This window comes from Rhopilema esculentum, chromosome 11 (assembly GCF_057945365.1).
Source record: "Rhopilema esculentum isolate cy_ngs chromosome 11, ASM5794536v1, whole genome shotgun sequence".
Taxonomy (NCBI): domain Eukaryota; kingdom Metazoa; phylum Cnidaria; class Scyphozoa; order Rhizostomeae; family Rhizostomatidae; genus Rhopilema; species Rhopilema esculentum.
Genome location: NC_142825.1, coordinates 9,860,226 through 9,887,448, shown reverse-complemented (window position 1 = coordinate 9,887,448; position 27,223 = coordinate 9,860,226). Strand labels below are relative to the sequence as shown.

The window sequence follows — 27,223 nt, the reverse complement described above, 5'->3', positions numbered from 1 at the left end:
TTTAAAGGCAAACAGGCGAATCTCATAAGTCGACAGCGAATCCACTCTTTGGAAGTCCAAGATACGGTGCAAGTTGTCCTTGTCGGAGCCACTTAGAAAGGCAGGCTACAAGAGCAGGTCACAGAATGTCAACGTTTTCAATCCCAACTAAAGCTTCTGTAATATATGCATCGCTTTCGAACTTGACTACTCAAGCGACAAATAGCACAGTCTCAAGTAACAGGGAAGCAGTGCAAGATCTCACTATCTTGGTACCGCTGTTGCTCTGCTGCATTGTCGTGTTTCTAATAGGTGTGCCAGGAAACATGATGGTCATTCACGTGCTTGGAATTAAACACAGAGCTAACAGAAACAACGATGGTGATGTATTCATTGTCAGTCTTGCAGTTGCAGATCTGCTTGCATCAGCAACAGTTCCTCTTGTCATTGCCCATGATCTCTTGTCTAATCACACATGGTATCTAGGCGAGTTCCTCTGTCATTTACTGCCAGTCCTGAACCCCGTAACATTGGTGACATCTTCATGGGCCTTGGTTGTCATCTCTGCAGAACGATACAGGTATGTTCCAAGAGTTTCCAGTTTCATTCAATACACGATACAACACAATTTAAAGGATTTTTGAACAGAGACTTGCCTTTCTCTGAAACGTAAGAAGGCAAAATAAGCAAAAACTGCAATAAGTCTATTTTAAACTTTTCTTTTCAGGTTGATTCAACATTGTTTCTTGTACCATCTTAGGAATATTATACTAGTAGCTTTTACATTTTATAGTATTTAACGACCAGATGAAGAGGCACCCTGTGGAGATACTGGTCATGATTCATTATTATTATTATTACTATTATTATGAAACTTGTAGAAAATTGCGAAACAATTTTTTGCAAATAGACCCTTGCAAAGTATTGACTCCAGGTTTATAAAAAAATTTTTAAAATTATAAAAATAGTTGACAAAAACTAAACGAATTGTATTGTAAAAGAGCTTGAGCAAAGTTTTATTTGAACAGAAAAATCCTTCATTTTTTCGCAGGACTTTCACAAGAACCTGTAGGCTGAAAAGTAGAATTTTCGGCCTCTTCCATAAACACCAAGTTTACCCTTGTTGATAAAAACGTTCTTTTACCAAGAATAAATGTGCATTAGGTTTTCTAGTATAGATATCAGCAGGATACATAAACATTACAATTAACACAAAATTAAGTAAATCAGCTAACGAAGATCTAAGATGATATTGTAGACAACTTTATAAGGCCTTTTTTCAAACTAAACCATAAAATACGACAAGATGCTAGTAGAACAAGAACCCACCTAGGCGCACCGCTCAGCTGAGCAAATGTATGTCCTTATAATTGTGTTTCTATAGTATGTCGAATCTTGATGTATTAATTCTTATTTGTTACCCGTTTGGGATGAACATATTGTTCTGGAATGGATGCTAACAAAATGGCATTATCTATTCAAAGGAATCTTGCTAAAGTTTGATGATTACAGTTCACCTCAGTAAAGAACAAATTCAGTTTCTCGGTTCTGATAGCATTCTGTGTGTAAGCCACAAATATTGCATCATAAATATTGCTTTTTAAGTATTGCTTGTAATCAATGAAAACAGCCCATAAAGAACGGTTGCAAATAAAGAAGGCTTTTGTAAAACGGTTGTACCTGAAACAATTCTAAATGTAAAGACTTAACATACAAGTTCTAATCTTACCAAGAAGGTTATATGGGAATTGTAGTAAACTTAGGAGCAACTCCAAACAGGCACATAGTACAACATATAAGAATTTCTGATTTCAACGGTTCAAAATATGCTCTAAATTTTACGGCTCTATATTAAAAGCTTTCCGTTGTCATTGTTCTAAACAAACAGCTCTTGAATAGCACGGTTCTGGAAAAGCAGAGAGTAAAATGTATAGAGAGGGAACATATTAAAGGTGTTAGCGTGCAACAGGACATTGTGCAACAGCTTTAAACAAAGAGAGTTGTAACTTCACGGTTATGGAATAGGGAGTTATTAGAATGAATAAAAGGCTGGACATAATTCAACAGTTCTAGGAAATTGAAAGTTATCAAAAAGTACATGGAAATAAAACTATGAAAACCACAAGACAGTCCAATTCACTGGACCGACCCAACACCAGCGTGAGATTAATTATCGCAGAAAAGCTTGATGATGATCATAATGCTAACGATAAAGAAAAAGAACTCTCTAAGGAGCGGCTTTAATCTTTGCAGTTATAAATGTGGTGGTTATGTGAAACGGTTCAGAAATTATGGTGGAAAAGTGAAGCTTCATATATATGCAATGATTCTAAATAGAAAGATGGACATCAGATCCATTTTTTAACTATGCGGTTCTGAATAGAATGCTTTGATGTCTAGTTACACCTAAAGTCCAGAAAAATGACCAACCTTCCTGCGGCCAAGATTAAAATGCTATAAAACCTTCCTCGTTTATAATTGGCTTTAAAATGGGCGTGGTCAGAAAATTGGGGGGGGGGGCACTCAACATTTCTCTTTTCCTCGCAACTCTGTTTTTCCAAAACATTTTAAGAATTTTTCAGCTTGTTCTCAACTATAGATATTTTTTAGACAAATCATTTAGTAACAAAAGCGTGTCATAATTTAAATAAATACATTATACACAGTTTATGTCTGAATTTTACAGTACAAAGCAGTTCAGTGAACACATTCATACTGAAAAAAGCAGGAGATTTATATATTTTATTTTTATTTTGCTAAATTTTTGCAGGACTGTATTTTGGAAACCAAAAGGCAAATTTCTTCAACTGCCTCAAGAACACCTTTCTCTGGCCGTTGGGCCGTTGGGCCGTTGGGCCGCTGGGTCGTGGGGCCGTGGGGCCGTGATGTTTTCCCGACTAATCTAATCTAACTGGAAATACTTTTCTTCCAGGATAATCTCAAGACCTTTCAGTGCACGCCTCTCAAGAAAAGCCAAGGCAATCCTCATAGCCTCGGTCTGGATATTTGCTCTAGCTGTCAATATTCCATTAGCTGAGCAGATACGGTACCATGACATTCAACAATGCACTGTCGACTTATACCCCCCAGCAGAACAAATCGCATATGCTTCATTCTTCATTGTAGCAGGGTGGTTATTGCCGGGCGCAGTATTATCGACCCTGTATTTCCACACTGCTGTTCAACTTAGGAGCAGCGAAGAGCACCATTCCGAAACGCACGTGATGCAGCTGCAAATACGGAGAGAAAACAAGCGCGTTGTCAGGATGTTTGTGATAATTATAGCGCTGTTCTTCGTGTTTACAATGCCCTTCGCCATCTACCAGATCACATTTTCTTATCTATTTTTATTTGAGCTGCATGTCATTCGGAAGAACACTTTTTTATCGAAACTCTATCTCATTCTGCCATGTATTAGTGCAATGAACAGTTGCTTTAATCCACTCGTTTATGCAAAGATGCACAAAGAAGTCAACAGATATATACGACGCACGTGCCTGAAAATTCCCTGGATCGGGAGAGTGCATCAGACAAGATGCCAGGGTATCATGCGAGACTCGCTTCAAAAGAGCAGTACAAAAATGGATAGCTTTGTCTCAGGTGTTCAAGGAAAGCCAAGTTTGGCCTAGGCGAAACTGTAGAGAGGGAAGATAATTAATCTGAACTATGTTTCAATGCACTACTTTTCACGGAAAAAGTTTTTAGGAACATATGTCATACATAATCTATTCTATATTAAGCTACATAATCGATTCTATATTAGGCTATAAATCGTACTTTTAGCACATCTATTTTTAAAAAACTACACGCAGTAAACTCCAAGCAGCAAAACCACAAAAGTGCTTAAGGTTAGCGCAAAATCAGGATTTAAAACAAATATTTAGTGAAGATAGTTTTTAGCAAAGACTTTTAACATAAAAAGGCAATTTTTCTCTTTTCTTAAGACTTATTTAAAATTGTTTCGAAGATGCGAAAAATGGAGACAGTATCATGTATCCTAAGACCCTATGTCTAATTATTTAGTATATGTTATAACACTGCATAATCAGCTCTTAAGAATCTCTTTTTGCTAATTGAACCAACCGTGTGCGAGCTCCTTGAAGCCACCTGATGTCCCCGCTTTAAAGTTGCTTTCGTGAGTTTGGCGATACAAGCTACCTCGGGGTCATTTACAGCCAGGGGAGCGGGTACATGCATAAAACATGAAATTCAACAACTATTATCTTTTGCTCAATAATTTTAGAAGCTGATTAGCCGCATCTGATAACAGGAGAATTTCAATTTGAAACAAGCAATTTTTCTAACCGTTAAATAGTCAAAAAGAAACGTTTCCTGATAATTATAGAACTGCAGTCAGCATTGCTTGTCTTGTGAAAATGTGAGAAAAATAACTCACAAGTTTTCTTACTGTGTATCCTGGTGTTGTTCTTCAGTTTTGGCGAGAGACAAATTAGTTACGTTTGAATAACTTAGGCCTAACTTAAACGTCGCTCTTCTCATGCGCCGAAACGAATACAGCGCAATGCGACTGTAGCGCAACATGGAATCAGACGCCGCTCCTAACATGTCGTATCTTGGTAACTTTCAATTGAAAACCATTCCTGCTCATGCACTGCCAAAATAAATTACAATTACCTATTCCTAATTTATGCATTAAGTTCGGCCTCGAATTTCAAGACACGTCAAAGTATTGCTAAGGTATATTGACTAGCTTACTGTTTAAGCTGAAAGTAACTTGATATAGACATTTGATATGAGTCGGTGCATCTACAAGATCGGATACTTAGTGCTTAGAAATGGGGAAAACCGGCCATTCAATCAAAAGGATCGGAGCAAACTGTCCTTGCCCAATCCCATTATAAAACAATCAAATTTACTGCCATCTGATGGTAAATAGGGGAAACAAATTAGCTTCTAGAATAATTATCCTTAGAAAAAATACCATGATAGTTATAGAGACATAGAGTGAGCTGCTGGTTGTAGTAAGCAGAGTGGCCCATTGTTACAAGTACTGCTTCAATAAAAGTTGGTAAACCTTTTGCTTGAATTATGTAGAAGGCCGAACATGTACTGCCATTTGGAATATTTCTAAAACTGCAAACAATCAATAACAAGGAAATGATCTGCCTCAATTTGATTTGCTGTGTATGACTATTCAAACCACAGTCACACCTCTCACAGTGACTCAACAATCAATCAGTTGCTTGCTATGTCTCATTAAATGTACAGCGCCTTTGACTGTAATCCTTCCCTAGACGTGAGATCAGTTTATCTTGATAGATCCAAAGCGTTTGACGGGTCTGGCATTCAGGCTTGATTTTTTAGCGTCGTAGGTGTTGAATTAAGGGAAACATACTTAATGTCATTATCTGTTTTTACAGCGATTGACAGCAAAGAATAGTTATCAATGATAAATGCTCTTATTCGAAAAAATACAGATGCTGAAGTGCCTCAAGGATCCATCATTGGTATCCTGCTTTTCTTGGGTCCGTTTATACTAATGACCTTCCGGAAGGTTTGAAGACAAAGTTTCGAACTCCTGCCGATGATACATAACTGTTCTTTGTTTTCACCGATCTTCACTCTATTCCGAACGACCTTAATCACGATCTTCATTTGTTAAAAAATTGGGTATTCCAATGGAAGATGACTCCTTATTATGACGTTAAAAATCATCCTCCAATTCAGTTTTAAGAGTCACCAGTAACTACTGTTGATGCACATAAGCATCTCGGTCTAATCCTGTACAGATGATTATCGTTCTCAACACATTGAAAGGATAATCTTACAAAAGCAAACAGAGCTATTGGGATGATCAAGTACTTTTCAAAGTACCTGCCTCGTCCCTCCTCAGCTCAAAATTACAAGTTACATGTCTGACCTCATTTTCAATACTGCGATGTTATTTATCATCTCTACCACCTTCCAATAATTCATATACTCTTAACGATAATTATAACTGCGTTATGAATCTTCTTGAATCTATGCAATATTATGCTGCCTTAGCTATAACCAGAATGTGAAAGGGCATATCACGTGAGAAAATTTATAGCGAACTAGGCTAGAAATCGCTTTCTAACAGGAGGTGGTACCGAAGACTCTTCTTCTTCAAATTGCTAAGGGCCTTGCCGCAACTCGAGGAAAGGCAGCTAAAATATGATTTAAGGGCCTGTTTATATAAGCAAAATTATCCCACCTTCCAGCCTATGGGCTAGGAGGTGAGACAGGGCCTATTTTAGTGTGCAGTATTACACACTTTGTGCAGTATTAATTTAAAAATGTGCAGTATTGATTTCGAAAATGTGCAGTATTCAATTTTGGGATTTGTGAAAATGTCTAATTGCCGCTATCCCAGATTCTCGCTTTGTTCACAAAATGTGAATTTTCCCCGTCAGTTCGATATAGAGGTCATGTAATGCAAATCTCGTATGACCATCGGAAAGACTCTCTTATGAAAAGAAACAAAACGAAATGACTAGAAATTTCCAAAAATTGCAACAACAAAATTTCCTATAAAAAATGTAGTTATAATTGTGCAGTATTAAAAATTTCTTAAAATAGGCCCTGAGGTGAGATCCAACCTTCCTATACAAAGCTTTGTAATTTCGATCTTATGTTTACATGGGAAACGATTTATCCGGGGCAAGTGAGATCCTGTTCTCAGCCTGCCGGACCTCACCTGTTGGCATCAAATTTTTCACATATAAACGCTCAACTGGCTAGAAGATGGGATGAAATTAGTACTTGTGCGCAAGCGCAAATTTACTTCTTTCAAGAAGAAAGGCGACAAACGAAGGAGTTAAGTCCACGAGTGTGAAGTCTTTTCGTTTGAACAATGAGAAGATCCGCCATTTGTTAAATTGCTTGAATGAATTGTCTAAGCTCGCGTACCAAGGATCATGAAATTCATTCATGGAAAACCTGAAAATTCTCAATAATACTCCTTTTGCTTGATCCCAAGTGTAGTCATTCATCGTAACTGAATTGTGAAGTAGCAATTTTTTCCGGAGTATAATTATGTTATATGTCTGTAGTAATCAGGGGCGCCTACCCTGGGGGCTGGGGGCTGCTGTCCCTCCTGTCCTCCGCCAGAAGGGGCAGAGGGGGCAAGAAGTGCCTTGAATATACGACTTCTATGAAAAGATTATACTGTTGATCTTTGACACGGGAAATTGTTAATTTTTCAAAATAGCGTCGGATTCTGTGAATCTTTAATCGAAAAATTATAACTATACATAAGATTATGTAAACATAACATTGGATTCTCGTCGCTGTTTTGTTTTGTTCCTGACTATTACCTTTTCAAAGAGACTGTGTCTAATATAGGAGTTGATAGAATATGGCTTCTGTGATAATAGACTATTGAAACCTCATTAGACCTGAAAAGCTGCTGGGCAGTCTTGCCAACTGAGGACGGGAGAAAATACATTCAGCTTGCAAACTTGTTGCCGTTTTAAAGGAAAATCATGCCACGCTCAGGTCGTGTAGAAAATGAGAGAATAAAACAGATTAAAAAGGTTTCTTAAGAGCCAGGACAGACGAACATCGGAAACTTTCAGGAAAGAATGACTAGGGACAGTTATTTTTCGAAAGACGATAACAAACTTTAAAAAACCAATGGCGTCCCATACAAAAACTGACTTTTTTGCCCATAGTCAGAATGAGTATTTTTCATGTTACTCTTATTTTGTGCCTTTAAGTATATAAAAACGCTGGAATAAACAATCATTTGATTTGCTTTTGCTTATTGTGATTATCATTTGCCTCTTCACTCTCAATGATTCTGCAACCACAGATTATTTAGACTTAATTTAGGTTTAGATTATTTAGACCTAGAAATCAAAATTTTCCAACCATTTGAAATCACCATTATCATTTAAATTTCAAAAAACCAAACGTTGGGAATAATGACATAGAGAATAGAGAATAGTGTCAAAACTGTATTGGTGGAACATCCCCATGCCAATATTTTATAATGTACCAGAACCTATCCCAACCCCACGAATATTCGATTATGTTTGTGGAAAAATTCTACGATTTCTCAGCACCAACACTGCCCCTCCTGCCCTAATCTCTAGCAGGCGTCCCTGCAGTAATTGAATTAATTGAATTATACAAAAAAATTAGTACGTCGGTTCGATTCATTTGCAGACAAAACTTACATAAATCATCTAAGTCCCTACACATTAATTCCGAGTCCTATACGACAAGCACTAAGCCAGCGCTGAAAAGGTGGGTGGGGAAAGTCGAGCGAAGGTCGGCTTGCTAGCTTGAGAGTGCAGGAGAGATTCGCCTACCTGACTAACAGATTGTTTTGCCAACTGGCTAACGACTAATTCTGTGCAAAAAACCCATGACTGAGGAAAAACCAATTTTGTTTATTTGCTTATTACTAATAGGAACTGCTATGATAGGGGATGCAAGGATCACGTTTTTTATCCGAGAAAATGTTTTTTTTAATATCACAACTTGATATATTTCTGAAAAATTTTCTAAAGCAAAATATGCGTCATTTGACCGGGCAATAGCTGATCCATTCCGGACCTTAACACCCTAACCTTAAATTCCGGATTCTTTTCCGGCTATACGGAAAGGAAACTTTAATATATTGAGTAATGAAAGTTAGGGAGGGAGGATTTACACAAACAATTAAGGTCATTGTTATAGCTTACTATGTAATAATTGAGGGGGGTAGGTTTTTCAAAACCGTCTTGATTCGACTATGTAATATGCCCATATTCCCCGTGTTGTTTTTCTTTTCCTTTGACCATCAATTATCCCGTAATGTGTAAAGATGCTATAGGTATGATAGAGAACAATACATTCGAAATAAATAATAAAAAGTTAAAACCAAACGTTTTGTACCAAAAAGAAATATTCACTAATTGAAGCCAATAATCTTGACCAGTTCGATCTTTTATCGCCTGACTAATGCCTTGCAACATTTTGAAAGCTACTTTCCGAATATTTCATCAAAGAAGGAAGACAAGTTCTATAAACCATAGAGAAAGGATAAAAGGCGCTGGATATAGCTATGTGCTTTGGAGAAACAGTCAAACTCTGTTTTTCACTCTAACGATTTTACTGTTACGATGCCAAACTCAAAAAGAAGAAGGTCAATGAAACAATAGATTTCAAAATGAAATTTTGCACCAAAAAACAACAATAAATAGATTCTATTATTGTTCTACGATCAGAGAGACTATACTAGGGGCTGTTGGTCGCATCGCTACTGGAAACAGTCATTTAACGCTTGTCAATTGCTATGCATTCATTTTCTTACAACTAAGGTCGACGTTGAACCTTTCCACTAACGTGGGCTGAAATAAAAACGGGTTAATATGTATCCTTTCTTGAAACAAGTACCCCCAAGTCAACACCCTTATCCAATGGGTTTGTTGGAACGCAAAGCAAAAGCGGGCAGTTTTCTCCGTTTTTGTTTTAACCCGGGCAAGTGGAAAAGTTGTCTGAGTACTTCAGTTTTTTATTAAATTTAACATCCCTGGTCCTATATCTAATATTTTCATGCTAGGAAGAATTCTCCAACAGAAATTTGTTGGAATCTCCTTTTTAAACACTAGTGCTGTGTATGTCAAGAGATTGGCTTCCATCTCACATCTGTTCTTCGATGAGGGAAGTAACAAATTTTCATGCACAGCAACCAATCATATTGATGGATTGTCACAAAATTTCTGTGTTCTGAGCTTTTTGAAAAAATCCAGAGCTTTCCCAATTTTTTGCTCCAAGCACTGAAGTTTCATATTGTTGAACTCTTAATTCGCATGTATAAACTACAGTACCTGCTAGACACAATTTACGTAGAAACTCGAGGCTCAAAACAAAGCCAGCTCTAGATGAAAAATTTTGCCGGAACGATAATATAAAGGGACACTGGGTAGTGATCAAGATTAAACTTACAATGAGAATCGTTTGTCAGATCAACTCGGCTTCAAACATGTACAAACATCTAAAATGTCATTCAAAAGAATTAATTATATTTGAACAATGATAATATCAACATTACTTTAAACAGAAATGATGTTTGCTTCAGGGTTATTTGGCTTTATTTTGCAAAATAAAGTCGTTCAAAGAAGAGGAAGTGCCGCTTGCATAAAATAAATGTTCTCAGTAAGGGTTTTTTTTTCTTTACAATTGGTGAGATTTGACAAAGGGGCGGCAAAAGAAGAAGAATAATGCTGCGAATTGTTTGCAAAGACTGAAGTAACGAATTAAGAAAACGTGAAAAAAACATTGAGCTACGGTTGACATTGGTTGGAAAACATTTCGAAGAATGGTTCATTGAAGTTGGGAAATCTAAAAACGACGCTTTATTGGTGAGTTATTTAACGGTCGTTTATAAGGAATGTATCATATTTTAAAATAACAGGCTAGTAATATAGGAGAATGTAAAATAAATGATGAAAAAGATAAAACACATCTCAATACGTAGTCTATGTTTCCTATACGTGCCAATAAGACATAGCTGACTTGTTCTTAGGCCGATGTCGATGTGTGCTGAGAAAGCATGGTGAATAATGTTAAAATGAACTATTAATTGGGGGGGGGGGATGTTATATAGACGCAAGAATAAATCGACACCTTTCAAAAACCACACTTTGAGCTCGTAACTAACTCTCATTATTTGAAATTTCGAAAAGACATTGCAAATTGGAGAACGTTCACCTATTAAAACATAAACAAAAACCCAATATTACGATATGCAGCATCCAGTTTCCGTGCTAAATATTCAAATGAGATCGCCATGACTCTCCTTTGCATTTTACTTTTTAAGAAGAAATGTGTGAAATGTCTAGGATTATTAAACACGAAGCAAAAATGATTATTCGACGCCAAGTTGAACAGCGAACTTTCAAAACGCAGAGATGAACTACCAAACAGTGGAGAAGAATCATGAGAAGCAGGGCCATCTCGAATGAATTTCACGAAAAATTAAAAAAATTGCGATCGGCAGCGTTTGCACTGTTTGTATGTTAAGAGTAACATCAACGGAGTTTCATCTTTTTAATCAAAATATATAATGTAAGTCAGATATCCAGAAACTAGTTTCTGAGGTAGTCGACCTAACTATAGCTTTTCTAGGAAACTTTCCATTGCCAATGGCGGTGAATATAAAAAATACGTGTGCATTCAGCGATTTAATTCTTCATATTCCAGTACCAGAAACTCCTAAAGGTTTCGCCTATCCGAGTTCCCTCTTTCTTGAAAAGTACTTTCTTAAAACATGATTGTAAAACCACAAGGAGCTTACATAATTTCCCCGCTTAATGGCGAATGTGCTTACAAATGGAAATTCACGAATTTGCCATTTTCCAATCTCCATAAAAACAGTAAAGCTGTAACGTTTCAAGAATAGAAACTGGTTTTTCAAAAGTTATTTGATAACAACTTTCTCAGAATCCGATTCATTATCAATGATCATTAGTTCTTCATCCAGTTGTATTTTATCAAGGTTGTCTTCGTCATCATGTCAGTTTAAACTCAAAGGACAATTCAAAGAAATTGATAAAGCAAGGAAAGTAATCTAGCAAGCATGTAAACGTTGTGAAAGAGAAAGAAGATAGCCATATCGTTTTCTGTTTGTTTTTCATCTTTCTCGCAAAAAACGTAAGATTAAGATCCACTTATAAGCGCACTGTGTCTCTATCAGGATATAAGCGCACGAGCCTTTAAATGAGGTAAACCTATAAGCGAGGTAGTAGTAAGGATACTGCTAGGCACTACAGCCCCGGCTATAGAGAAACTTCAAACTTTCTTTCCATACCAAGAGAAGACTGTTGCTTTCTATGGTAGAATTTAGGTGAGTTTAGAAACTATTACTGAGGAATTGCTCGTGCAGCTTCGGATTTAATTGGAAATATTTAGTGAAATATCAGAGAAACTGGAATTTGACGTGGTTTTTACGATGTTTTTACCATACTTCACAATAATGCACACATTGAAAACCTCAACTTAATGCATTAGAGATTTTTGTATAGTTTTTTTACTTAAATTGTCAAAAGCTTGGAACCAAATGGATCCACCTCTGATGGCGATGCCACGGGGAGGACTTGTGGGATACACCCCGTCACTCTCCTCCACAGAGGCTATTGGGGAGGGTTATGGGAAGTGAGAATACACCAATTCGACCTACGGCCTCGTTTTGAAAATTTCTCCTAACCTAATTATACGACTTTTTAAAGCTCAAATTTGGTTTTATCACCATAATTTTAGGCCGGATACAATTTTTCATATTGTTCGTGCTTGTATTTTAGATTTTACGGAGAAATGAAGTTTGAAAACTTGTAAGGGATTTGACCGCAAAAATCATTCGGGGGGAAACTTTTCCCCCCTAGTCGCCAATCACGGTCAAATCCCTTATAAAATTTTTATCTTTTTGTCGTCATAAAAACAAAATCGTGAGCAATACCAAAGTAAAAACTTCTAAGTATAGTTAAATCATTGCTCGCAATCCGAATATGAGGTCAAAAACTTTGTACAAAATAATTTGAAGAATTTGAAGAAACAAAATGAGGCCATAAGTCGAATTGGTCTATTGGTAAAGCTGCGGAGAATAGGAGGGGACGAGCGGAGAAAAAGAGATAAGGAAAAATAACCGCTATTCTTCTTCTCCTTCCCCCGCGAAGCTTCTCCACTTTTCCTTTTCTTCTGCAGTTTCCTTTATTCCATCCATTTTTCCTCCCCATCTCCCTCCCTAATAGCCTCTGTGGAGGAGAGTGCACCCCCCTTAGATCTCGGTAGGAACTTGAAGTTTGTCTAAATTTGATGAGAAAATGTTCGGGGAAGTGATGAGAAATTATTCTTTGTGATGTGATCCCGTAATTTCCATACTGGCTTTACGCTACCAAAAGCGAGTCCCTATTGGTAAAATTGGCAATCTTGTAAATAAAAAGGCTCTTTCAAATATTAAAATGGGCGTGACCTAAAAATTTTCATTTTAATCCTTAAAGATGGAAGAAAGATTCTAAAACAAAAGGCGACCTTGCCTGTCCAAATATGTTAAATTTTGGATCCTGTATGTTTGGAAGCAGTTTGGATATTCAAGTTAATATTTTCACATAGAAGAATCTTAATTTGTTTCTAGGAAAACGCAGTATAGGATGAATAATATAAAAAGACTCATAATGAGATAAACTAATAATGAATAATTAAATTACTAATGAAATTAATTACTTAGTAGATAAAAGTACTTAGTTTTTTTAGAAAAGCGAGAGTTTTTTTATTAACTGCAATACAGATTTTGTCAAAAACACCGCAAAATCAGGTCTTCAAAATTTGAGTTTTGTTTTTCAAATTTCAAAAGAATAACAAATTTTGTTTGGCAAGAATATGCCTTATTTTTCTCGCGGCTTGAAGACAACGCTTTCTTTTATTGAAAGAAACAAATACGGGAATGTAGCGTACGACCCATGAGCTGGTGGTGCTATTCATAAACAAGATCCCTTTAAATTGCTGCGAATCCTGTGGATCTTCGTTTCAAGAAGGCAAAGGTGAAAATATTGTACAAATATTTAGGAATTAGTAATCTACTCTCGAGCGATTTGCATAATTGTCAATACAGGCATGCACTGGTCATAAAGAGATTTGATAACGTATTGACGGTAATCGCGTAGCGTGTACAGAGTGGCGAGTGAAAAATGAAGTGGTGCGGGGATTGGTAAGTGATATTTACGGACTTCGTCTATAAAATCATAAATCTACTATATATAAGAAACTATATAGCCACTTAGAATCGTCTTGTTCTACAAACCAAAACAAGTATACCTCTGTCAATACGGTATGAAGCACTTTACAGTAGCCAAATAAACAGTAATATTCATTATACCAAAATGTTTCTAGGTATATGTATCAACATGCTTCTCCTTCCCCAAATTTGCAATAAACCTGTTAATCTCGTGGACGCCGATAACTAAGTAACTCTCACCGGAAACTAAGAAAATAAATAAAAACAGTTCGCAAGAACGCTACAGCATCAAGAGCATTTTCATTTAGAACAAGAATATACCCATAAGAATTAACATAGCGGGTCAAACTTTCAATACAGGGATGTTACCGCTTATTTATGCTTCCCTGGCTTCAAAATATCAAAATGGAAGTATTTGAATAACAAAGAGTTGCTTGTATTATTTTCCTTTCATTGTAACAGTAAACTACTTCTGGATACAAATGCGAACACCAACTGCGGTTGGCATTTGCAACATAACTTTTAGAGTCTTTAAATAATGAAGAGATAAAATTCACACAATAAATTTCATGAATTTCCTCCTCCCCCGATTGAATGCATACTTTTGAAGCACAAATAATAGTTCACTGATGTGGGGAAAAGGGGGAATGGGAATTTACTGGGGGGGGGGGGCGTAAGGTAAAAAATTGCGAAAATTGCATTTTGATTCAACAATTTTGTTAAGGATTGTAGATAACTACACAAGGACAATATTGTTAACTTCCAACTTAAGATGCATGTATGGGTTTGCTAAATTCTCGAAAAATGTGCAAAAACATTGTGTAATGATATCAACCAGTAAACAACCAGCTTAGTTTGCAAATGAAAGCGCCTGGGAGCAGGTCTGATTAAGTATGGAAAGATTTCAAAAATAGGTTAGATACAAAATTAGCACGCAGAAGTAGACATAACATTTTTTAAACATGCTGTAAATTTTTGAGCTTAGCGATTTCACTGCCCATATAGATCACAATTTGCTGTATCTTTAATAAAGATAGGTACGATAAAGAGGAGGATTTATTAAACACAGGCCTACTGGAAAAATCGTTCTTTATTTTACTCTTCACAAAAGCTATTTTTGGAATGCAATGCTTTTCGCTTAAGATAAATGCAATAATCATATTTTGAGTGCATGCTACAATTTTCGTAATCACAAAAAAAGGAAAAGTAATTACTCATATAAGCCCAAGTTTTTACTTACACAAGTAGAGATATTTTACCAACAAATAGTTGCAAAACTGAATGTTTTACTAGGTCTAAAAAATTCCGAACGTTTTTTCCGTTGAACCTAACCTAAACATTTTACTTATGATTTTACCAAACTCTTATTACACGGCACCGTTTGATTATGGTTTGATTAAAGAAATTAATTAAGGATAAGTTCAGAAGACAAACGAAAAATAAACCACGTCTGGGTAAACGAAGAACACAGAGGGCGCCACATGAAATAACACAGCATGATACTACGACGCTGAATTCTCATTTCGAATCTAATCAGTCTTACTGCACTGTCTTGTGGCGTCTTTCACACGGCATTGCCTTTGCTTATTTATCAAAACAAATGTTATAAGAAAAATCTCCAGAAGGAAAACACGAGTTGAAAACGTAATCTATTTGCAATTTAACTTCGGTTTATACGGGAACACACTCAATTGTTTGTCTAGCAATTATACGACTACAGTATTTTGCATTTACAGTTAATTAGAAAAGCAATCATCCGGTTGCTAGAAAGGTATTATTACGGATTGCAATGACTCCAACTTTCAATATTTGAACTCTCAGCATTGCTTTAAAGTGGATATATCTTATTTAAACAACGATAGTACACAATCAATCGTCTGTAGTGAATTCTTGATGTGGACAGATCATCAGCAGAATTTTCGGTTTCAAGTAGACGTCGTCGATTTTGCTTCTCGCTATCTACACATCTTTGTTAAAATGGACCTGAGATATGATATCCTCATGTTGAAAAAAGTCTAAACTGAACACTTCATGTCGTTTGCACTGTTCGATTGGAAGCTACTGCGTTCTAAAGTAAAAGATTTTGAAGTTTGGAAGAATTTGAAAAGGGCGTACTTTGCGGCCTGATTGCCCAAACAACATGAAACTTTAGGCACAGACTAAGACCCCGCTTACATTATGGATAGCTTAGCTGGTGATGAGAAACGACGTGACAGAGATTTGGCGGGCTTTTGGCGCACAGGCGCAATAGACATATTCAATTCGATCCGGTGCCGTGTAGATGGGAGGGTGATCCGCAACACTTTTGATCCGCTAAAATGTAGACGGGAGGGTGCTCCGGTACATTTTGATCCGCAACACTTTTGATCCGCAACACGTTTGATCCGCAACACTTTTGATCCGCAACACTTTTGATCCGCTACCGTGTAAACTTGTTCTAAGTTCAACATGATATTCCAAGTCTATGAACCATTTTCGGCAAATATAAAACAAAAAACTGACAACGCTAACAAGAAACCATGAATATTTACATGGAACCCGAAGTGATGAAAATAAGAGAAAAAATCACTTATTTTCTAACCTAACCTTGGAAGTAAGAATCGACATTTCTTGACAATTTCTGAGTTTTGATACAAATTTTAACGATGATTTACCTTTAGGACTTATATAACAAATAACAATTTTTTGAGGTTAGATTCTAAAACAACTTCGAAGTCAAAGAGAAACAATTCAAAAAGGCAATTACTTCTGTTATGATACAATAGCTAAAATCAGAAAAACTGACAAAGTTCTGACGTCAATGATAATATATTCCTTAAAAATTGCACATAAGCGCCAGCCCCCCCCCCCCCCCAGTAGGAATCGAAATGTGCAGCGGACCTACGCAAAAAAAGGTCAACGACACAGACGGGCAACCTTCGGCTCGAAAGCCAGATCCAGTACGTCAGCAAATGTTTAGTGGTCCATTCGAACTATTAGATCACAGAAGAGACTTATTGAAAATCCAAAGAATAAAAATCTGACAATAAGTGACGTCCTGGATACATTTCGATCTGCACATTGATATACATTCCTACGAGTGAGAATTGAAGTGAATTCCAAAGAGTGAGCATTGAGCATTCCTACGAGCGAGCATTGAAGTGCATTCCTATGAGAGAGCATTCGGTGCATTCCTACGAGTGAGAATTGAAGTGCATTCCTACGAGTGAGCATGAAAATGCATTCCTACGAGTGAGCATTTTTTATCGATCATAAAATTAGCAAACGGCAGTTACATTTTAAAACTTTACAATTCAAGGAAAGACAGAAGAAAAATAAGAAAAAGAAGATGAGAAGGCAAGTGAGGGCCTCAATAGGGAGAGTGGCCAAAAACAATAGTAAAAGCAGAACTTCCCTACTATAAGGTATCATGATGCCTACTCAAAAACACAGAGCAACAAAACAGAAGATAAAGAGATGGGAAAGAAAGGGCGGGGGGCATCAAACTGCCGAGGTAAGTTTAGGACAGTCTGTTGTTGACAAAATAAAATTTATTGCGATCTCCATAAACAATTTGTTGGCAAACTGACTGAAACTAGGATTAAAAAAGAGAAGTTATTCACGTAATTCTTCTGCTGACATGTCATTTATTGCTAGTCCAGGAATCTCAAAGTGCTTATGAAAGAGGTCGGTTCGCAATTCTATAAGAGAGGGTAATACAACAAAAAGTATTACTATCCTCAACACCTGTATTACAAAATGAGTGAGCATTGGAGTACATTCTCATGTGAACAGGATCGAACCCTCCAAAAACGTTTTTCTCAAAGATGAAGTTCGTCAACATGAAGGGGCATATAGAAGCTGTATGTGTTTCTTCCAATGGTTTTCAACCCGAGCTAGCAAGCTCGTTGGCAAATTAATTTTGGACCCGAGCTTAAAAGCTTGCAAGCAAAACGTGGCACCAAAAGGCGAACTAACATTCGATTTTTGGACAGTGTTGTTCGTAGTGAAAGTAAAATGTAGTAATGTGGATAAGCGAGCTTCCAAAAACATTTAATGGAATTAGAATCAAGACTTCTACTCCGTCGATAGTACATAAAAGATTTAAATCGTAGGAAAGTGGTCAATGTCTCAATGAAATTTTAATTCAAAATATCCAAAAATCAGGAAAAGATTTTTTAAGAAAGAAAGAATTACAGGAAATAATCAATCAAGGGAGATTACCTAGCGAACTTGGAAGGTTGCAGGTTTGTCTCGATTTATGGTAATAATGTAACACTGAAAACTGCTTTCAGTTTTGCAGGATTTTCCACACAGAGAAAATTCCCTTCTGCAATTAAGGCCTGGTTCAAACGTCGCACTTCTCATGTGCCGAACCTAGCTCTGTTTGGAGCAACACTTGAGCATGTTTAGCGCGACTCCCGTTTCAAACGTCGAACTTAATCATGTCGCGCCAAATGGGTTTTAGGATTGTTACATGAAGTATCTTGGTTAAGGCGCGCAATCTCAAAAATTTGTTTGAAACGCATGCACCCTCCAAGAAAGAAATGAATTCTGGGAAGGAAAATAAATTAAATATAATTATGCATTGAGTTCGGTGCATGACAAGTTCGACTCTTGAAACTGTGCCGAGCTGGAGCCGTGCAGCTCGGCAAGCTCTGCCGATCCAAACTAGTCTGCCGCTCCTAACTCAATCTGCCGTACCAAATCGATTCAAACGTCGCGCCCCTTATGTACTTAATTCTCGAGCTAGGTTCGGCACATGAGAAGCGCGACGTTTGAACCAGGCCTAATGGATTAAAACACGTGAGTTGTAAACTACAATCCACATTCGATATGGATATTGAAAGACGGCGATGATGTCGTGACGTCATATCAGAAAGGAATATCTAAACATCTGCCGATTTAATTTGTACAAGTGAAGATTGTGCAACCAGCCTGCTTTCAAATACGAGTAAAGATTGCAGATAAGATAAAATTTCTTGGAAAAATCTCTCACAGAATTTATGAAGAGCATTTATCTTGATGAAAACTTATGGATTTAATACGGTCTGTTGTTTAAAAGAAACGCAGTCAATCGAATAGTTGTTACAAGAGTGGATTAAAAGCAGGTAAACTCCGATTTATATATTGATAATTAAAATTTGGTTATTGCTGATATCCTAAAAGCAAAGACAGGAATTCAGAAAAATGAAGAAGACATTCCTAACAGCCACAATGTGTATGGCCTTTACAGCCTTTTCTTCAAAAGCTTTACCACTGTCAACCGGAACACAACAACGCTTCATATTACTTATGATTAAGACCACCTGTAAACAATATTGAATTGATAAAATCGATCCCATATTGTCAAAGCTTAAATCTTCTCGTATCGCAACGTTGGGTGCATTCTGTTTAGGTCAAGTTAGCCCTCTCTTTCGAGGAGCTAGGTCACAATGGTTTCACTTAGCAAATATATGTGGACGACTTGATGCGAAAGGAATTACAAGCATAGTTTATATAGAGCTACTTACAGTTCAGAAAATCAAGCCAATGTTCGAAAACATGTTTAATTTACCATGCCGACTATTGCTTCCTAGTAATAAAAACTTGGTAGCCTTCAAACCAAGAGATAGGCGCAGCTGGCGCAATGTAAGAAGCATGGACCTGGATTAATTGATTAACAAAATTGGCATTTCTATTGGAATAAAGGCACAAAATTGAAAATAAGGAAACATCCCTACCACTACTGCCTCCCAACCCCGTTACCTGTGGTTGCTGCCATGAACCCTACATCCCCCTGGTGTAATACCTCATAGCCAGACCATATGGACCTCCACTTTCAATCTAGGGGTCTGGAGCACAAATGTTCGCGTGGATGCTGCGATGTTTCATAAACACACTTGGTAAACAGGGTGTGGTGTGTGCGCGTGAGTTGCATGGCTTTGATTGTTGCAGTTGATTAATTTACAGTGTCGCTTATCGCGGGTTCGTTACTTTCCCTGGTTGTGTCACTTGCTAACCATTTTTCCTAATTAGGGGTAAAGTTTTGGAAAATAATGTTTTGGAATTAGTTTGGTGCAACGAGCAATGACTTTCACTTAACAGTCAGGACAAGAGAAGGCAAACAAGACCACGGGGAGCAGAAGTTGCCCATGCAATAGGCACTTCAAAAAATATCCAACGTTGGATATAAAATTGAGCCTATTAGCTGTAAAATGTAAAAAAGCTAGTTTAGATTGAATGTGTTCGGGAGAACCTTGTAAGCAAAAGCAGATTGTCAGCTTCCACGAGAGCCGTAATGACTTCCCTGGAAAAATTAAGTGAATGTCCATCCATTGACGGGACATAGGCCATTGGTCAGATTTTAAGTATCATGTAAAGTAGAATTTGTACGAAAAAGATGACAGGAAACAATAAAAACAATGCCATGTGATCTAGCGCAACGCGAAATTAATTTGTGATACAAACAGATATAAAACAAGATCATTTCTTGTTGTATTTGAATGTTTTTTGTTGTTCCGCATTGTTCCTACACACCATTTCTCTAAATAAAATTATAATGACTTTAAAAAGAAAGATCCTTCGGGCGGTTCAACTATTTTGTGTTCGCAGAACCATTCACTTTGAAGTTATAACGTACTACTTGACAACTCTGATCTGCAATCTGATAGCTTGCGTAAAGACTTAAAGTGATACGAGTGATATGAATTTGCAAAGGGATAACCGTTGTTGTTTAATTGTTTGTGTAGAGTTAGCGTGAAGGAAAGCATTATTTCGGTATTTGTCCGTAAGATAATGTAAACAACCATGAAGCATGGTTTCAGTACGAAATCCCTCGACAACTGCTTGCATAGCAAATTAGTGCGCTCTGTTTTGATATCTTGCGCCGAACGTGCTAGTTGTTTTGTTGATAACTTTTCCTGGTCAGGATATGATGTATCGCATACGAGCAGGTAACCAAAGCAACTTGATTTAGCTGAGTAGCACTCAACTCGCATTGTGTTGCGACTGAGCGTTGCTTTGGCGAAGCAGTGTCGGTGGAAAACAGGTACATGAAATGATGGTACCATCATTCTATTTGCTTCAGTTTGCGGTATTCATGCCATGTAAGTAATAACAACGATCTGAAATATACTTGTATATAAATACTATTTGAACAAAAAAACCAATTACACTTATGCGGTATCTATTACACTTATGCAGTATGCACCGGATATAAATAGTTAAGGTCTTGCTTGCTTGAAATTCTCAAATAAAACACTGGACAATTGAAAAGTGAACTACTGAAAAATCAGTGCAGGTGCACTGATTCGGTGGTATACTTTAGAAGCATCAAGGAAATGCAACTGGGACGGTAACCAGCAGATGATAACGAAATTTAGGCCTTAGAAATATCAAAATCTAGCATAAAAACAACTTTACCTAAATTTTTACCACGAAAGTTTCCGCCACTCTCACCTCAATCTGCAAAAGTTTGGTCTTCATTTGCAGTATGCATAACTGATACAAGAAGACTGTTCAGATTTGGAATTTGAGATAATTTCTACATGACACAAAACAGACACACAGTTATTTTTTAGGTATTGGAAAATATGGTACACATTTTTTACTTTGGCCGAAAAGGTACAGAAGAAATCGGGCGATTCTTAAGCAATTTTTCCATAGACTGTGGGAGGGGAGGTCTCGGAACTTTGAGATATTTTAACCCGTCTAACCTCCAGCAACGGTTACAATAGCAGAAAATATAGTGAAGACAACATAGTTCACAATTTTATACCACACAATCAACTTGTGGAAAAATATGTAATATTTTCTTGGACTGCGTTAAAACAGGATTGAAGCCTGTCATAACACGTCATAACACGGTTCTTATATCTTATACTTTTTTCATTGACTAATAACGTCCATCGGTTGCCAATGAAAGAGTGTGTCAAAATTATCTGATTTCTTTGTAAGGCGAAGGAATTCATACAAATTATACAAAAAACTTAATTTATATAAAATCTACAATCTATATAATCCATAAAAAGTTTCAACTTTCTAAATGTTTACCGATTTCTTGGTCAGCCTTAAAAAACATTTTTAGGGTTTTTAAGACCTAAAAATAAAGTATGTGATTTTTAAAAGACGAAATTTTGCAAGCATCTTCAATGCATGTTAAACAAGCAAACGATTCGAAGCTGGGAACAGTTACTATATATTTTAGACGCTAACGTTTCAATCACTTCTACGACCATATTTCAAATTGGGAATGTAGGCAACTGGAAATGCCAACCACTTATCAGTCGCCCTTTTGCACTGCTTAATCAAAACAGCAAGTGGCGAATCTAGCCTTAAAAAATCTGAGGGGGCTAGCCGGGGTGGCAGGTTTCAGTTAGAGGGGCCTCTTACCTACGCAAAAAGGGTTTTAATTGAATGCAGAGAGGCTTCGTTTGGGTTTACCCTTTGCATTTTGCCCCAAGAAGTGTTATCCTGTGATAATTAATAACAAACATAAAATCAAAAAGGAAAAAGTGGTTGGCAAGAAAGAAATTTTTCTAATAACTTCGGGAAGGTATCAAAATTTCATTAATGTTCGTCTCGATTGTAAACCAAAATGGTTATCAGGGCCCCGAGCTTGATAAATAACTGCGATAAAGATCGAATTTAGCAAAATAGAAGAGAGCTACTCCAACAATGGCAAAAAATGATTGAACAGCTATGGAAGAAAGCATCAAACTTTAAATATCACCTTTTGCACAAAACTGGAGGAAAGCCAAGCAAGGGGTCAAGACAAAATTCTAGAAGGGCCATGGTCCCCTGCACTCCCCCCGTCGAGACGCCACTGCAAACAGCTGCAATCTTTCTCGATTAAGAGATCTAAGGATAGAAGTAAGACTGTCATATAGATTACAAATTGCAAAAATCAATAGCAGATTTTACGAAGATTATAACATTTGTTTATTATCAGGTAGGGAAACAATTCAAAGTATGCTTTGAAACATTCAGACTGAAATACAACACCGACAAGATCAGTTCCTACTTAAGATGATCTTGTGCAGCAGGTGTATGCAAACTTTTTATGAGGACTAGTGAAATTTGCAATACGGCTACGGGATAGAAGTTAACGAAGAAAAAGAGAAAAGTATCCTTGCTGCGCAGAACATTACTAGAAAAGGATCCATCTCTGTTTCATAACGAGGAAGCGTTCTTGCTTTTAGCAATTTATTTTACGCACTTGTCAAAGGACAAATACCCCTATAGCAAGTTAAATTAAATCCTATTCCCGCATATGAAGCAAGATTAAATTCGGAGCCTGCGTCAATAAAAAATGTTGCTTCTCATTTTTAAATTAGCTCTAGGTTGCCATTGGTTACTTCGCCTCAACCGTAAAGAGGCAGTTAAACTTCAATCGTGGCTGACAACTGGCGAAATGTGAAGAAACATTTCATAAAAAAATTTCTTTTACGACACAAAAGTAACTTAAATGCATTTCCACCTGTTACATTGAGATTAAAAAGCGTGGTTGAAAAAAATATATGATAAATACTTCACCAAACAGTCAACATTAATAATGCATGGCCTCCAATGATGAAGTTTTGTTTCCATCAGAAGTGATAATCCTATCTTTAAGAAGGCCTTTTAGAAATAAAGCTATCTATCTCGCGTCTTCTTCTATAAGCTTCGAAGGAAAAAATAAGCTAAAGTCCAAACCTTTTTCAAAATTAGGCCAAGTCAGAATGTGGTAGCAAGGAGTGAATTTGCAAGTTCAGCTGGATGAATTCCTAGTACTGGATAAGGAGAGGTACTTTAAGAAAAGGGAATCTAAGTTGGCAGGTTGATATAAATATACTTTTGTTTACTTTGTAAAAGTGAGGAAAGGACTAGCGAAAAAATCTAGGTTCCAAGGGCTTCACAAAGTGTTAGAAATTTCCCTCCCTGCTTATCTAAAGGTCAACAGACGCCGAAAAGCAGTACTTTAGTAATCATAAAATGACAGCCATAACAAAAATCAACTTAACCTTAATCAACAATCAATTTAACATCATGTTAATATTGCCATCCCACATATTTTGGTTCGTAAATCTATGCTAAATAGGATGAACATCTTTTTTCACGCCTATTTATGAAAACTGGCTATTCTTTATGAAAAAGAACCTAAACATCTCACTGTTCGATGAGACATGCAGCCTGTGGCGTAGCTATCCACCTGCAGCAACTCTTTACAACTCACCAACGAACTATTCATCTTATCATTTCAGAAGAAAAATTGGTTCATATCTTGAAATTTCATTATCTAAAAAGACTCTTTCTAGACAATTCAAGAAAGGTTCTTTTACGCACAATCAAACAATTACTTCCAAACATCGAGCCCTCCAAAACAGCCAAGCCCCAAAACAGTCAGCCCTCCAGAACAGCCAGCTCTCCAAAACAGCCAGCTCTCCAAAACAGCCAGCTCTCCAAAACAGCCAGCCCTCCCAAACGACCAGCCCTCCCAAACATCGAGCCCTTCCAAACAGCCAAGCCTCCAAAACAGCCAAGTCTCAAAACAGCCAAGTCTCAAAACAGCCAAGTCTCAAAACAGCCAGCCCTCCCAAACAGCCAGCTCTCCAAAACAGACAGCCCTCCAAAACAGCCAGCTCTCCAAAACAGCCAGCCCTCCCAAACGACCAGCCCTCCCAAACATCGAGCCCTTCCAAACAGCCAAGCCTCCAAAACAGCCAAGTCTCAAAACAGCCAAGTCTCAAAACAGCCAGCCCTCCCAAACAGCCAGCTCTCCAAAACAGACAGCCCTCCAAAACAGCGAGCCCTCCAAAAGAACCAAGCTTCCAAAACAACCAGTCCTCCCAACCGCCAGTCCTTCTCGACCGCCAGACTTTAAACACCGCTAAGAACACAAGTTGTATACGATGCACCCAAGAAGCCCACTGTCCCCTGAGCAATCTAATGTTTTTCTATCGACAAAAATAGCTAATAGTCCAAAGTAGTAACCACAAAACGACAATCCAGATAATAAGTAGCCTAAAATGAAAACTCGGTAACTTTGTTGCATGTCAAAACAAAAAATCATGTAACACACCTTTTTAAATCATTAAGGGAAATGATGAAAAATTCATGATTGCGAGACGGTATAGAATCCTTTTCGTACGAAGCAAAATCATTTTTTCAGCGATATTGATTCAATTGTCGTAACCGGTACTAAATGGATGAAAAGGTTTTATAAATCATCATAATATTGGGACTTAAGGCAGTGGTTCACCATTGCTGATTGAAATAAATAGTGTTTAAATGGATTGAGATTCCCCTTAAAACTGGCGATTGTTACAATAATAAATATCTCATCTTATCTTAAAAGGTTTATTTCAATCCCAGCCAACGAGAAAACAAAACACAAATTAAGATCTCCCGCATACAGCTGGAAACAGTATTTACTCATACTCCAAGTCCTTATAAATCTGCTGGTTTAACATGAATGAAATTACCAATAAAGATTTTAAATTCAATACAGAATAGTTTAGAAACATTTTTGGATTCACCATCCTAACTGTTACTTGAGTCTCGATTTGCCAGCCTCGCTTCTGTACGAAAATGTAAGGACCAATTATTGACATGAAACACGTTTTAGTTATTGTCCTATCTTGCAATTCAGTGGGTTAGACGATAAGGACTAATCCAACATTTAATCTAGCAATCCTCATTGCAGTTTCCAAATCCGGATTTCGGCTTGAAAATTTTTTGCTCAGTTTTGAACACTTTGTTTCAAATATAAAACCTTCATTTAAATTTTGAAATCCTTTGTTTCAATCTTGAAACCTCGAAATATTAAAATATTTTTCAAAACCGGCAAAGACAGATTCGCCTAACCAGTGGTTTTTTCGAAATGGCATACCCTTTCTTCGGTCTTTTGCTCAATAAAAGAAGCGAGAGGAACTGGAAGACAATTTGCTTGCTCTACCTAAATGTAATCTATAAGTCTCTCTATATAGCGCATGCAGAACTGGTCCGCATCAATAGCTTTTAAACCACAATCCTGAACAAAATCTGAACGCAATTTTATGAAGAAACTACTGACCACTCCCGCATTTTCTAACATTCTAGGATTAACCATATCAATCCGTTCGTCTTTTCATCTAGCAGTGGAATCGATCTACAATGCAGGCCAAAAGTACTTGGAACACCCAGCAAATTGTGTTGCATTTATATCTTTCATTCCTTTTCCGAAAAGAAAATTACTCCTTCCGCCCCTTTACCCTAGAAAAATGTTGATAATTTAAAGAAATACCAAAAAAGAAACGCACAAGAAAGTGCTTCCTTAAATCCTAACCTATTTCATTGTAAACCAACATTTTTCCTTGGGGGAGAGCGGGATGACCGATTTTAACTTTGCGAAATGGCGCCAGTGTTCCAAGACTTTTGGCAGGCATACAGATAAAAAAGCCGCTATTGTAGACAGGCGCCGCGCAGCCATTTGGTTAGCATGGGTTATAGCCCCCCCCCCGCACACACACACAATTTTTTGCAATAATAGGCTAGAAAATTTTTTTGGAAGGTTCTTACTATTGATAGGGAACTATGGACTCTAACTAAGGATTATTTACTCCTATTTAGTAGCAGTTCTTCTTGCCTGGAAACCCTTTTTTGTTCATTTTTTAGGTGTCCTTTTTAATGATCTGATATATTTTCTAACTTGGTTAGCTTGGTGTTTTGTTGCCCTCGAGCTAACTTCATCAATATTTAAAGTTATTGATATCTTAGCTGAACCAGACTGTTCGTACAAATTGAGTAGAAATAAGCAAGTTTTTTTAAAAGGGGCGTTTTCCGGCGTTTTAAGGCCTTAAATGAAAGCGGTCGAATCGATCGAATTCAATCGATATCGATCGACTTCACACATGCGCACAATCCCCTTCGACCGCTATCGATCGAATTTGAGAGGCTTGCCAACCAATCGGATTCAGAATAATATGACATGTGATTAAGATTGTGTAGGCCTACAGTAAATACCCATTCTATAGCCCGTTCTGCTTGTATCGCGTGTATATCCATTTTCATTTCACATACTTTAAATACAATCGTAGCCTTAGCTTTATTGTGAACAGTTTGCATTTATGATTTTTTTCATTATAACACATTTTTTTCCTAATTATAACACACTATCATTATATCCTAAAACACAATTTCCAACTCAATTAAGGAAATTATTTCTTTGCTCTCGTTTCTAAAAATTACTTTCCGATGAAGACACTTTTTTCCTCAGACTTTACAGGGAAATGATTACAAACTTCCAAGAGCGGTCTACAGGCAAGTGGAAACGGGTCTATCGACCCGGATTATCGATCGAATCGATCGACGTCGATAGGCACGCAGTACTGATTCTGATTGGACAACTATACTGGTCATGTGACTGGGTATATATTTTCAATCCTGTTCTTTCGGCACCTTATTCTGACGTTTTATACTCTGGAGAGTGTCAGACGAAAAAAGCTTTTAGTATATCTTAAAATTTTTGCTTTTTCAAACCCTATTTTCAAACTTTGTATCGCAAAAATTTGTTATCAAATGTTCTCAAATTCAAAAGCCTGCGTCACAGACCAAATGGAATAT

At 37.1% G+C, this 27,223-nt stretch overlaps 2 protein-coding genes across 5 annotated transcripts in view; one reads left to right on the top strand and one right to left on the bottom strand.

Moving 5' to 3' along the window:
- LOC135693474 (general transcription factor 3C polypeptide 5) overlaps positions 1-27,223 on the bottom strand; it is a 54,510-nt gene continuing 27,287 nt past the window's right edge. The window contains exons 7-8 of one of the 3 annotated variants that reach the window (XR_010517010.2): positions 23,336-23,412; positions 12,503-22,501 (exon numbers count right to left, since the gene is read on the bottom strand). The gene's annotated coding sequence lies outside the window, so the exon portion shown is untranslated. Of the gene's footprint in view, positions 642-12,502; positions 22,502-23,335; positions 23,413-27,223 lie in introns of those variants that run through there. The other 2 variants (XM_065211973.2, XM_065211974.2) reach the window with 2 other exon arrangements.
- LOC135693480 (somatostatin receptor type 5) lies at positions 126-7,765 on the top strand. 2 transcript variants are annotated; one of them, XR_016144331.1, is made up of 3 exons: positions 126-559; positions 2,912-6,197; positions 6,549-7,762. XR_016144331.1 is itself a non-coding variant. In XM_089111612.1 (2 exons), the coding sequence occupies exons 1-2, from the start codon at positions 126-128 to the stop codon at positions 3,606-3,608; spliced, it is 1,131 nt and encodes a 376-aa protein (XP_088967738.1). In that variant the 3' UTR covers positions 3,609-7,765. The 2 variants fall into 2 exon arrangements, 1 of the variants encoding a protein (XP_088967738.1); XM_089111612.1 differs by having other exon boundaries at positions 2,912-7,765.

What these genes read in the sequence shown, in the direction of transcription:
- LOC135693480 (XM_089111612.1), top strand. Translation starts at nt 126, where the DNA reads ATGTCAACGTTTTCAATCCCAACTAAAGCTTCTGTAATATATGCATCG. An exon ending in ATCTCTGCAGAACGATACAG is followed by an intron (nt 560 to 2,911) that starts GTATGTTCCAAG and finishes CTTTTCTTCCAG; the next exon opens with GATAATCTCAAGACCTTTCA.